The sequence below is a fragment of the Gobio gobio genome (assembly GCF_949357685.1).
Source record: "Gobio gobio genome assembly, chromosome: 22".
In the NCBI taxonomy this organism is placed as follows: domain Eukaryota; kingdom Metazoa; phylum Chordata; class Actinopteri; order Cypriniformes; family Gobionidae; genus Gobio; species Gobio gobio.
The window spans coordinates 39,370,825-39,384,092 of record NC_137118.1 but is presented as its reverse complement, the minus strand read 5'-3'; the positions used below and the strand labels follow the sequence as shown (position 1 = coordinate 39,384,092).

At 36.1% G+C, this 13,268-nt stretch overlaps 1 protein-coding gene across 1 annotated transcript; it reads left to right on the top strand.

Annotated features, from left to right (window-relative positions):
• Positions 1 to 1,497: 1,497 nt before the first annotated feature.
• ess2 (ess-2 splicing factor homolog) lies at positions 1,498 to 13,047 on the top strand. The gene is made up of 10 exons (XM_079804293.1): positions 1,498 to 1,897; positions 2,157 to 2,325; positions 2,440 to 2,529; positions 5,247 to 5,404; positions 5,504 to 5,621; positions 6,180 to 6,310; positions 6,418 to 6,520; positions 8,132 to 8,241; positions 8,970 to 9,085; positions 10,621 to 13,047. Exons 1-10 carry the CDS (start codon positions 1,772 to 1,774, stop codon positions 10,901 to 10,903), a joined length of 1,404 nt encoding a protein of 467 aa, XP_079660419.1. The 5' UTR covers positions 1,498 to 1,771; the 3' UTR covers positions 10,904 to 13,047.
• Positions 13,048 to 13,268: the final 221 nt, after the last annotated feature.

Sequence of the window (13,268 nt, the reverse complement as noted above, 5' to 3'; positions counted from 1 at the left end):
ATTGCTATTGTTTTATCTCAAGATTCACACCAGTAATGTTTTTAAAGGCACATTTATAAAAGCTACTTAAATGTCCTAATTGAAGTAAAGCCTAATCCTAGCTTAATCTATAAGCCTTGTCTGTGAAACCAGGCTTTGGTCTATTTGTGTTTGTAGATCTCAATTACAATGTATATCTTTTTCTTTTCTTTTTTGTTGCCAGAAATCATTTTAGTAGCACTTAGATACTTCAAAATGTATTTCTGTCTATATTCTGAAGGTTTTCACCGAATATAGCATTTAAAGATTATTTTAAAGCTTTTTTCTTCTTCTGGCTGTTGGCAGTATTTTCTGATTTATGAAGTGATAAAAAGAAATATCCAAACTCCCTTCTGTTACACTTTATTTGGTAACACTTTATTTTACAGTGCCCTTGTTACATATGTTACATGTACTTTCCAACAGTAAATTATGCATAATTACAGTAACCCTCAACCAAACCCTAATCCTACCATAACCCTATAGTAAGTACATGTAGTTAATTAATATTACTCAGTACTTAATTACACTGTAACAATGACACCTTAAAATAAAGTGTAACCCTTTATTTTAAGGTGACGTGGTTACAATGTACTTCCTCAAATAAGTATTGAGTAATATTAATTAAATATATGTACTTACTGTTTAGGGTTAGTAATTAATAACTTTAATTTAATAGCTTTAGGGTTAATAACATAATTTACTGTTATAACTATAGTAAGTACATAAGTACTAACGTGTCTACGTCACCTTAAAATAAAGTGCCAAACCTTTATGTCAACAAAATGAAACTTGGCTTTATTCAATGTTCAGATTTCTGTTCTGGGAATGTATGCAAATATGTGCATATTTAATTAAATGTCTCAGTTGCATATTTAAACATAGCTTTTCAGAAAAACAAAACAGTTGTTTTAATGTACTGCACTATGATGATATCTACTAGTTGAACTGTTTACCCTTTCACGTCACCTGTGGTGTTTTTTTGCCTTAAGTTGTATTAAAGGCTTTGAAAACTATCTTTCTTTTTATTGCACTTATGGACTGAAAATAAACAATATGGTTATTGCTTAACAACCTTCACAGCAGGATGTACTATTAATGTGCTTACGTGTACCCAAAAATAGAAAATTCTGTCATCATTTACTCACCCTCATGTTGTTCCTTCCAAACCTGTACGAGTTTCTTTCTTCTATTGAACACAAAAGATGAAGTTTTAAATAATGTTTGTAACCAAACAGTTGTGGGGCACCGTTGACTTCCATAGAAAAGATACTAACTGTTTGGTTACCCATATTCTTCAAATATCTTCCTTTGTGTTCAGCAGAAGAGAAAAATGTATAGGCCTACCGTTTTGGAACAACACGAGGGTGAGTAAACGATGACAGACATGTTATTTTTGGGTGAACTATCCCTTTAAGTGTTTCGAAGTTCGTACAAAAGTGGTCGCTTGTCAAATAGGTGGCGATAGAGAGTTCACCTGGTTCTTTGTTCAGTGGAAATAATGCGAAGAAGAAGAAACTTCCTGCGTGCGATGTGACGACGTTCTGTTGTTATTAAATGGATTTTCGTTATTATTCTTGATTAAGTGATTGTAAACACCAACATTTACCGCGAGATATTGATATAATGGGCAAATACATCCCAATGGTATTTAATTAGAGCGAAATAGCGAAGAGGCTAACGTAAACAACGCCTTACGTAATTGGGCTTAAACTCGCTGTAAAATAACAGTTTCACTTATTAAAATAGAAATATGGAAGAGTACAAAGATAAAGCTTTGAGCCTGAAGTCTGGTGTTACTACAGTCGCTGTCAGGAATCCTGTAGAAGAGACCGAGAAGCCGAAGAGGAAGATTCTCGATGAAGAGCGATATATTGAGGTAAGACAATGTTATATATACTGTTATTATATATACCCTGACATACTCCCTAGTACTATACGTCATTGAATTATAGTTTTAATGTCAGTGTGGAGGTTTTTTTATTATTGAAAAAGATTGGGATCATCAACACCACACAGTTTACACAAAATACCAAACCACCAACAACAGCAGATTGACCTCCAAGTGTCACCTGTAAACAACACACTTAAATCTGCAATGTGTTGATTTGCTAATGACACTTATATTTCTTTTGAAGAGTTTGGAGAAGATCATCCAGAGGGACTTTTTCCCAGATGTCTCCAAACTTCAAGCACAGAAGGATTATCTGGAGGCGGAGGAGAACGGAGATCTGGAGCGGATGAGAGAGATAGCCATCAAATATGGGGCTGCGATGGCCAAATACACCCCACGCACCTATGTGCCCCGTGAGTGACATTTCTGACTGTGCATGGTTGGTTATTAATGATAACCACTACTGTGTTTTGCACAAAGTCAATTACCCACTGACACTGTTTTCAAATCATTTTATTCCTATTTAGACGTGACGCCTTCAACGTTTGAGACCCCAGATGGCCGAAATGCATCTCCCTCATCTTCACATGGCAGATACAGATCAGCGAAAGAGGATGGTAAACAGCTGAAGGTTTTTTAATATAAGACCTTAAAGGGATAGCTCACACAAAAATTATAATTCTGTCATCATTTGCTCATCCTTAAAGGGTTAGTTCACCCAAAAATGAAAATTCTGTCATTAATTACTTACCCTCATGTCGTTCGACACCCGTAAGACCTCCGTTCGTGAAGATAGAAATGAAGATATTTTAGTTGAAATCTGATGGCTCTGAAAGGCCTCCATTGGCACAATGCACAGTTCACTCTCAAGACCCTTAAAAGGTACTAAAGACGTCGTTACAAAGTCCATCTCACTACAGTGGTTCTACAATAACTTTATGAATCGGCGAGAATAGTTTTTGTGCGCAAAAAACCCTAAATAACGACTTATATAGTGATGACGATTTCAAAACACGGCCTCATGAAGCTTCGAAGCGTTATGAATCAGTGAGCCGATTCAGCAGTTTGGATCGCCAAATTTCAGCAGTTTGGCGGTTTGACACGCGATCCGAATCATGATTCGACTCACTGATTCATAACGCTTCGAAGCTTCATGAGGAGAAGTTCGTCTTGAGAGTGAACCGTGAATTGTGCCAATGGAGGCCTTTCAGAGCCATCAGATTTCAACTAAAATATCTTCATTTGTGTTCCGAAGACGAACGGAGGTCTTACAGGTGTCGAACGACATGAGGGTAAGTAATTAATGACAGAATTTTCATTTTTGGGTGAACTAACCCTTTAAGTTGTTCCAAACCTGTATGAATTCTGTTGAACACCGAAAATATTTTGACAGACCTTGTTCAGAGCAGCGCCGTTACAGGTATGAAAGCGAGGCTGTGAGTGAGAGAGTGGATGCCATTAAAAAAAAACACAGCAAGTCTATTATAAAAAGCCGTATATCGGAACAATCAAAAACACAATAAATAACAGCACTGAAAGAGATGGATGTCTATCCCTCACAGCCTGAGTAAATGATGATAGGAACTATTCCTTAAAAAAGAGATGGCCATACTTCTACAGTTGATTGGTCACAGTACATTAAAACATATGTATTGCAAGTTTTCTTTTTTAAATATCAAAATGTGGCATTGTCAAATATTCACACATTTGCAAACATTTCTAGAACGGACTGAAAATTTGAAATAGCTTTGTTCAAAATTCTTCTTTCATTTTGTTGACACATTAAAGGGTTACTTCAGTGATTTAGCATTAAGCTTTGTATCAGTAGAAACCCGGTAGTATATTCGAATGATCATACTTTCCCCCCCTCATGTCCCCCTGAGACGAGAGAATTATGCATTTTATTTCTGGAAAAAATCCTCCGATGACGCAAATATTGTCATTTTGTGTCATCGAAGGATTTTTTGGCAGAGCCTAGAGACTACAGGAGCTGTTCCGCATGTTTTCAACCCGCCCACAGGGGAGAGATCTCACTCACAGAATGTAAATGCGCATGGCCGCTCAGCTCGGGCATTAATAACGGAGCGATGCAGAGCAAAGCGAGTGTTTCAACTTTTCAATGAATTCCTATATAAGTTTGGCTTCCATAGGCATGATCTGAAAACGCGCCAGACTGGACACGTATCGTGAATGACTGCTGCGCTTACCTCAGCTCTGCTCAGATCTTCGCTCTCGTGATGAATGAAATCGGACTCCTGCTGCGTCTGTGCTGTGACTTTCATTCGGCTCACTCATACTTTAGGTTAACAACAGAGCCCAAACTACACTCTAAAAAATGCTGGGTTAAAAACAACCCAAGTTGGGTTGAAAATGGACAAACCCAGCGATTGGGTTGTGTTAACCCAGTGAATGGGTTGTTTTAACCCAGCGATTGGGTTAAATGTTTGCTTAAACAACCCAATTGCTGGGTTAAAACAACCCAATCACTGCGTTTGCCATTTTCAACCCAACTTGGGTTGTTTTTAACCCAGCATTTTTTAGAGTGTATTAGCCTAAATTCAGTTGCTATTTATTAGATATAATAATAATCAACACTCAAATAACACATTGTATGCAAACATATAAAATTCACATAAGGCAGTTTTTGCATTAACTTCTAAATCTAATTATAAAAAAAAAAAATCTCCAATTCGTTGTTGAAATATAATCATTTATACAGAGTGGTTGTCATTTTCATGACAGATTTATTTAAACATACGTTAAATAAACAAGACATCACCAACAGATTAATTAGAATATAATTAATATATATAGGTTAATATATATTTAGTGAAAGAGTTCATCTCTCTAGTGAAATAAAAGCTGTGGACACTGAATGACTTCTGAAGTAAATGTAATGCTGCGTGACATTGTTCTCAAGCTGTTTTATTGACGTCTTTCCGCGGTTGAAACACTGAGCGATCACACGACATATGATACGTTTCAGTAAGTTGTAATGTATCTTCAACATACCTTAAGATATTAATTAATGTGAGAGATGAAGAGATGATCGCGTTCACTCACACGTCGCACCCTGCTGCTTGAACTGACGCTCTTATACAGTAATCTGTCACGTCACATTAAAGAGCGTCAAAATGGCAGTTATCGTTTGAACATGCATAATAAATATATATATATGTAATTGAAATTGACTGGTGCAAACAATGGTCTTTCTTTAATGAAATCTGATCAAAAATGGTCACAGAAGATGCCTAGTTAGTGGTGAGATTCCAAAAAGTATTTTTTTGGTCATTTAAGGCTATACATGCTACAGGCATTCTATGTTATTTTTCAGGAAAAGATGGTGAAAAGACTCTTCCGTCCCTGGACCATTTTCTTGCTAAAAACACAAGCGAGGACAACGCATCCTTTGAGCAGATAATGGAGCTTGCGGAGGACAAGAACAAGCTAAGGCATTCGTGGCTCTATGAGGCGGAGAATGAATTCAAAGAGGTAATAGCTAACACAGTAATAGCAACTGCATATCACTAAGTTTTGTGTTGGTGAGTGTTGTTTTGAGTTCTGATGATGCTTTTGTCCTGTCGTTTAAAGAGGCATGAGCAGAACCTTGCTCTACCATCCTCAGAGAAGCAGGCGCTTGAGTGCACCAAGGCAGGCCTGGAAACATGGCAGTACAAGGCCAAAAATGCACTCATGTACTATCCTGAAGGTAAAGTTTCCCATTTTCTGAACTATTAATACCATGATTATGAGTAGGCCTGAGTACATTTTTTGAATGCAATATTTATTTATTTATTTATTTTTATAATGGTGTATTATTATCAATGTTTTGAACAGTTGTTAATGCCTTAGCATTTTTGTGGGAACTGTGATACATTCTTTGATGAATAGAAAGTTCAAAAGAACCGCATTTTATTTGAAATATAAATATTTTGTAAAAATGTATGATTAATCGCATCCAAACTAAAAGTTTGTGTTTACATAATATATGTGTACTGTGTATAATTATTATGTATCACATTCATGTATATATTTGTATTAAAAAAATTATATTTATATATAAGATAAATTGTATATACATGCAAATATTTCTTAAATATATGCATGCATGTGTGTGTATTTATATATACATAATATTTATACACAGTATACACACATATATTATGTAAACATAAACTTTTATTTTGGATGCAATTAATCACAATAAATTTTTCCCCAGCACTAATATATATATATATATATGAATGTTTCTTTTGTTCCCCAAAAGGGGAAAGAGATGACACACTGTTCAAGAAGCCACGGGAGGTCCTGTACCAGAACACACGGTTTGATATCGACCCCTTTAGTAAAGCCCTGAACAAATCCCAAATCCAGCAAGCTGCTGCACTCAATGCACAGGTAACACTGACCTCTGCACCTCATTGCCCAGTTTCAGATCATAAAACACTTTCATGAAAAAATTGTAAACTAATTGCATATATTTCTCTTCTCTGCCTTCTGTCTAGTTTAAACAAGGCAAGGTTGGTCCAGACGGCAAAGATCTCCTGGCTCATGAATCTCCTAAAGTAAATGGTTACGGATTTGAGGGCGAACCCTCCCCTGCTCCTGGTGAGTTGTTAGAGGGCACTATTTTTATTCATTAGTTGATTGAATGATTTATATCAGCTCATCAATAAAAAATATGTTTAGTTTTATAAAGAAATTCGTAGGCCATTACTACGATTGTCAAACGTACCGGTACCAGTCGGTTCTGAAAACAAAGGTTGACAGTAATGGTAGTATATAGAGAAGCTACGGTGGCTGACACCTTACGCTGGATACGGGACAACCGAGATGGGTTGAGTACACTTGGAATTAGTTCTAAATGTTTCATTTTTACTTCTAATATTTGTTAAACCAGCTTAAATGTAGGCAATATGTATTTAAAAACGTTATAAAATATACTATAGTGTAAAATATGATAGAAAATAAAGGAATTATCATGCAAACCAGTGGTTGTGTGGAGTATTTAAAGAAAGGTTTAGAGGATTTAAAGGTGCAATGTGTAGTATCTATGAGGATCTATTGACAGAAATGCAATATAATATACATAACTATGTTTTCAGTGGAGTATAAGACCTTACATAATGAACCGTTATGTTTTTATTACCTTAGAATGAGCCATTTCTATCTACATACACCATGGGTCCCCTTATTTCGCCACCATATTTCTACAGTAGCCCTAAACGGACAAACTTCTCTACAGAGCGCTAGCTACTCTCTGCTGTCTCAGACATCTTTGTCCTGTGTCGGACTGTAGCTTCTCAATGTGCTTCGAAAGGGAGGGGGGAGCGGTGGGGGATTGCAATTCACAACCTCACCACTAGATGCCGCTAAACTTTACACACTGCACCCTTAAAGTAACAGCGTCCAAATTTACCTGCTGTTGTTATTATTACTAATCAAACAAAAAAGAGAAAATCTCTCACTGCTCGACTAAATCACTTTTGTAACTTTAATAAAAATAAATGTATATTTTATTGACAGTAAAAACAATGCAGTGTTGATTACTTTCTATATTTTATGTAGTATTTCATATTTCACATATTGTTTCGTATTTCTAGTGCTTGAAGTTTTTAGGTGGGTCTGTTTCCTTTGTGTCTGTTCTATTGTAGTTTGTTTTCTTTGCTCTTTTTTTATCACGGTTTACTTTTCTTCAGGAAGCTTGAGAGTTTTTTTAGGCTAGTATTAGTTTTTTTGAATGATATTGAAAATGGTGATAAGACTTATGAAATTTCCGAGGTATCAATTTTTTTTATATCATTACCTTATTTAAAGCAAAAATAACTATATTGTGATATATATTATCGTGAGAGAAAATTACTCATATCGTGATATAAGAGTTTGGTCATATCGCCCACCCCTAGCTGCTCGGTACACTGCAAAGTTTCTGGATTGACATCCGTATTTAAATTTGCAATTTACTTAATTCAACAGATTTTGCTCTAGTAGCGAGAACAACTGGTATTGGTACTGACTACTGAAATGTTAGTACCATGACAACCCTACCTATTAATATAATTATTATACAATTTATTTAAAATTATTTAAAGTATTGAAGCATAAGCTTTTACATCAAAATGTCCTCAAATTCTTCGGAAACGGAAGAACAACGTTTTTAAACATTTGTATACGAGTACATGCGTCAAGTTTTTCTGAATGGCTTGTTTGTTTCTTAAGGTATCGCAGAGTCTCCGCTGATGACATGGGGTGAGATCGAAAGCACCCCGTTTCGTCTGGACGGCTCAGAAACACCCCTTGTGGAGAGAAGCCACGGCCCATCGTTCAAGGTCCAGTTCATTTCTAGTTAGCAAACGTATCACTGTTTTCATGCACTTGTTTATATATACACAATATTTCAGTTTCATTGATCCACAATTTTAACACACTCCCCGGCAGTGTTTTTAAAAAAAAAAAAGTTGCCAGCCACCACCAGGGTTTTTGATCATTTTCACAAAGATTTAATGGCCCCCAGAATATTTTGTTGTATGAATATCTGAACATGCAATAAATCAAAAGAAAGAACAGACCCACTGCTTTTAAACAAAAAATTCTAGCTTCATGCATTTTTTTATAAACACTTCAAAGTTTCGTAAAAAAGCATGTTTTTGTCAAAGACTACATCCAGATCGGATTCAGAACACAAATGTTGTGAGTAGATTGAGTCCATCAACACCCCTTGCGCAGCTTATAGCTCGTCCTGGGTTTAAATTTAATTCAGTAACATTATACAGCATATACAAATCAGAACTAATGTTGGTGATCGTGTTATTTTAGATATGCATATAATTGCATGTGATATCGCTTGTTTCTGCAATTTCTTCATATGTGTTTTGATCAGGAGATTCAGTACTATTTCAGAAAATGTATATCAGCGTCCCCTAGCATATTACAGTGAAAACACGGACACCTGAACAATTCTGTTTGGTGGGGAAAGAGTTCAATAATCAAAAATACGACATTGTCCAACATTTAAATAAAAATAATGATTTATTATTTGTATGGATGTTTTTTTTAGATTCCAGAGCCTGGGAGAAGAGAGCGTTTGGGACTGAAAATGGCCAATGAGGCGGCGGCAAAAAACAGAGCTAAGAAACAGGAGGCGTTGCGCAAAGTCACTGAAAACCTTGCCAGGTAAAGAAAAAGTATTGAAGCATACAGACTGTAAAAAATGCTGCGATTTTACCTTTCTTCTAGTTTAATCAACTTTTTTTTTTTTCACATTATCAGTATTACAATTGGAAAAATTTACAAGAATTTTCATATCGTCCCCTATTTGCTTTAATGACAGCAGCACTCAGCCACAAAAATAGTGTTTAGACAAAGATGTTTTTTCTTAATGCTTTTTCCAAATTATATTAAATTATATATATATTATATAAATTATATTATATTTCCCCCATTATTTGGATATTACCTTTCATGTAGTGTGTAATATAGCTGTTTGTGAATGTAAAAGCTCTGCAAAGTGCTCGATTAGTAGAGACTACCAAAAGAAAGAACCCATTCGGAACTTCCTTGAAACAAGTCGTCAGTAATTCAAGTCTTTCTTCCTGCACAAATCTAGACTATATTGCCAAAAGTATTGGCATACCCCTCCAAATCATTGAATGCAGGTGTTCAAATCACTTTCATTGCCAAAGGTGTATAAAATCAAGCACCTAGGCATGCAGACGCTTCTACATACATTTGTAAAAGAATGGGTCGCTCTCAGGAGCTCAGTGAATTCAAGTGTGGTACCGTGATTGGTTGCCACCTATGCAATAAGTCCATTCGTGAAATTTCCTCACTACTAAATATTCCACGGTCAACTGTTAGTGGTATTATAACAAAGTGGAAGCAATTGGGAACAACAGCAACTCAGCCACGAAGTGGTAGGCCACGTAAAATCAGAGCGGGGTCAGCGCATGCTGAGGCGCACAGTGCGCAGAAGTCGCCAACTTTCTGCAGAGTCAGTAGCTACAGACCTCCAAACTTCATGTGGCCTTCAGATTAGCTCAAGAACAGTGTGTAGAGAGCTTCATGGAATGGGTTTCCATGGCCGAGCAGCTGCATCCTAGCCTCACATCACCAAGGGCAATGCAAAGTGTTGGATGCAGTGGAGTAAAGCACGCCGCCACTGGACTCTAGAGCAGTGGCTACGTGTTCTCTGGAGTGATGAATCACACTTCTCTGTCTGGGAATCCGATGGATGAGTCTGGGTTTAGAGGTTGCCAGGAGAACGGTACTTGCCTGACTGCATTGTGCCAAGTGTAAAGTTTGGTGGAGGGGGTATTATGGTGTGGGGTTGTTTTTCAGGGCTCGTCCAACATCAGTGCCTGACCTCACAAATGCGCTTCTAGAAGAATGGTCAAAAATTCCCATAAACACACTCCTAAAACATGTGGAAAGCCTTCCCAGAAGAGTTGAAGCTGTTATAGCTGCAACGGGTGCCAACTCCATATTAAACCCTACGGATTAAGAATGCGATGTCAGTTGCATGTTAAGGCTGACGTCCCAAAACTTTTGGCAATATAGTGTATGTAGGTTAGTAACATGATTGCATATTATGGTCTACTTTGACCCATCCTCAAACACTGCAGTTGTAGCTGAGGCCTGGAAGAGTGTTGCTTACATGTGAAGACGCAGTTTTTTTTCCCTGATCATTTATACATATTGCTCTTTTACAGCCTCACCCCAAAGGGACTGAGCCCCGCAGCGTTGTCTCCCGCCCTTCAACGTCTAGTGAACAAATCGTCCAGTAAATACACAGATAAAGCCCTGAGGGCGAGCTACACCCCATCACCTACACACAGAGGCATCGGCCCGAAGACTCCTCTCGGAGGCCTGGCCTCTTCCTCCATCACGCCAACACCCGGAAAAGCCATAACACCGGCCACCCAGGACCCTGCCTCCATCACAGACAACCTCTTACAGCTGCCCAAACGGAGGAAAGCCGCCGATTACTTCTGAAAATAAAGACTTCACAAAGACATGGGCAGGGTTTAATATTTATAATTTTTTTAATTACGTCGTCTTAAAAAAAAGGGAATTTGAAATAATCATCAGTGTTTCTGATATCTTTTTTTGTTTTTGTTTTTTGGAAAAAAATGTCTGCAACTTAAAACATGTACAGTTTTTATTTTTATTTTTTTGCTTTATATTTTTAATTTAGCTAGCATATTTTTAGTTTTTCGGCATCATCCACATCAAGAGACTTTCATTTGATGCACAAAGTGCTCCAGAACTTTACTACTCTTGATTTGTTTTGAACAAAGTTGATTCAGTGCTCCTGAATTTTGTGCATCTTTTATGATGCTGAAGACTTGTAAGATCTCAGGAGCACAATAAAGAGGAGCTCTACAGATTTGCGTGTCTTTGTATCATTTCACCGTCCATATTTTACATGATCTATTTGTTGAATCCATCTTTGAGTTGGAGGCTGGACTCATGCAGTATATATCCAGACAGAGTTGGTCTCTGTGATTGCAGTGTTTGACAGAAGAAGGGAAATCGTGTTATTTTACATATCCTTTCACAGCAAACAAACTTTTTATTAGCTGAAGCTTCTGATTTGTCAGGGAAGTACCAGTGTTGCCTAGATCAGACTGATAGATAAAGCTGGGAGGAAACGCTCCATATATGGCATGAAGCATTTAAAGCAGGTTATGTGATATTGTGTTCAGTAATTTTATACATTGCATTGTGCCATCTCAAGCTATATTAATACAACTGGTCCCAAACTAACTAACCCTAATGAGTGAAAAGTATTTAAAAGTCTCTTATGCTCACCAAGACTGCATTTATTTTATCAAAAATACAGCAGTAATATTGTGAAATATTATTACAATTTAAAATTACTTTTCTAATTGAATATGGGTCAATGACATAACGTATTTTTTGTGTCTGAATTCATTTTTTGTTGTTGTTGTTGTTGTGGTGTTTGAAAAAGTCGAGTGACTTTTTGAGTGAAGTCTCAGTCAAATTCTTAATCAAATAGTTTGGCATGATTTTACGTTAAGTTCTTTATAAATTAGGGAAAATAGTGCATCAGTCTTATTTCAAAACTATTCTATTACTTAAACTTGTCCGCAAAATGTTATTCCTCAAATGTCAGGGAGAGCGACCGACATAATGCTATTTTATGCAATGTTACTTTAAGAAAACCATATGACCGCATTTGACATCACACAGAGGACCCCTTTTATGCAAAATTTGACATTTTTGAGTAATGAGGTTGATTCAACTTATCATGTCAGGTGGTATGACCCCTGGAAAACTTTGAAAATGTGTTATTATAAAAATGTGTATTTGATGTAAAACATGAATGTATAAACTTGAGCATATGGTCAAACCTATTTTTTTTTACAGTCTATGGGTCAAACATTTGTATAGGTGTCCAAGGTAATGCCTGTTTGATTTGAATTGAGTTTGAAATGTCAGGTGGTGCCACCAGCAAATTTACATTTAAAAATATCAATTCCCACTGCAATTGCATAAAGAAGTAAAAAATATAAATGTAAACCGTTATATAATGTATACAAATAATTTTCACAGTTAAAAACAAAACATAAAAACTCATGGAAAATTGGGTGTTTGAACACATAGAAAAGTGTCTGTTTATATGAATTGGACCAAAAGGGCAATACATAAAGAAATGGAATGGGAATTTACCGAGTGATATGCATTTTAGACACTACAATGAGTCATATGTATATTGTATATTATTTTAAATGAATATATGGTCGCACCACCTGACATTTTCTGGGTGGTAATATTGTTTAACAATGAATTAATGCTGTCTTAAAAGCTGTAAAACCAATATGAATCAACACCATACACTTTTGGACATAAAAAAAAACATTTTAAAACTGTTTCGCTTAAAAAAAATATCTTAAAAACCTTATTTGTCATTGACCCATATATTGTAAAATGTAATTATTCCTTTGATGGCAAAGCTAAACATTCAGCATCCTTACTCCAGTCTTCAGTGTCACATGATCCTTCAGAAATTCTAAAATGCTGATTTTGCTGCTCAAGAAACATGTCTTATCACTTTTATCAATGTTGTGCTGCTTAATATTTTTGTAGATACCTTAATAAAACAAATTCAGGATTCTCTGATGAATGGAAAGTTCAAAAGAACATTTATATGAAATATAAATATTTTGTAACATAAATATCTTTACACTCACTTGCATTCTTGTTGAATAAAAGTTTCCATGTCCTTTAAAACAAATCTTACTGACACAAAAACTTCTAAACGGTATGTTTAAAAGTTAAAATATCCATTCTAAATCTATGTGAGACCTGAAGGAAAGGTCATGCATGTGTTAAA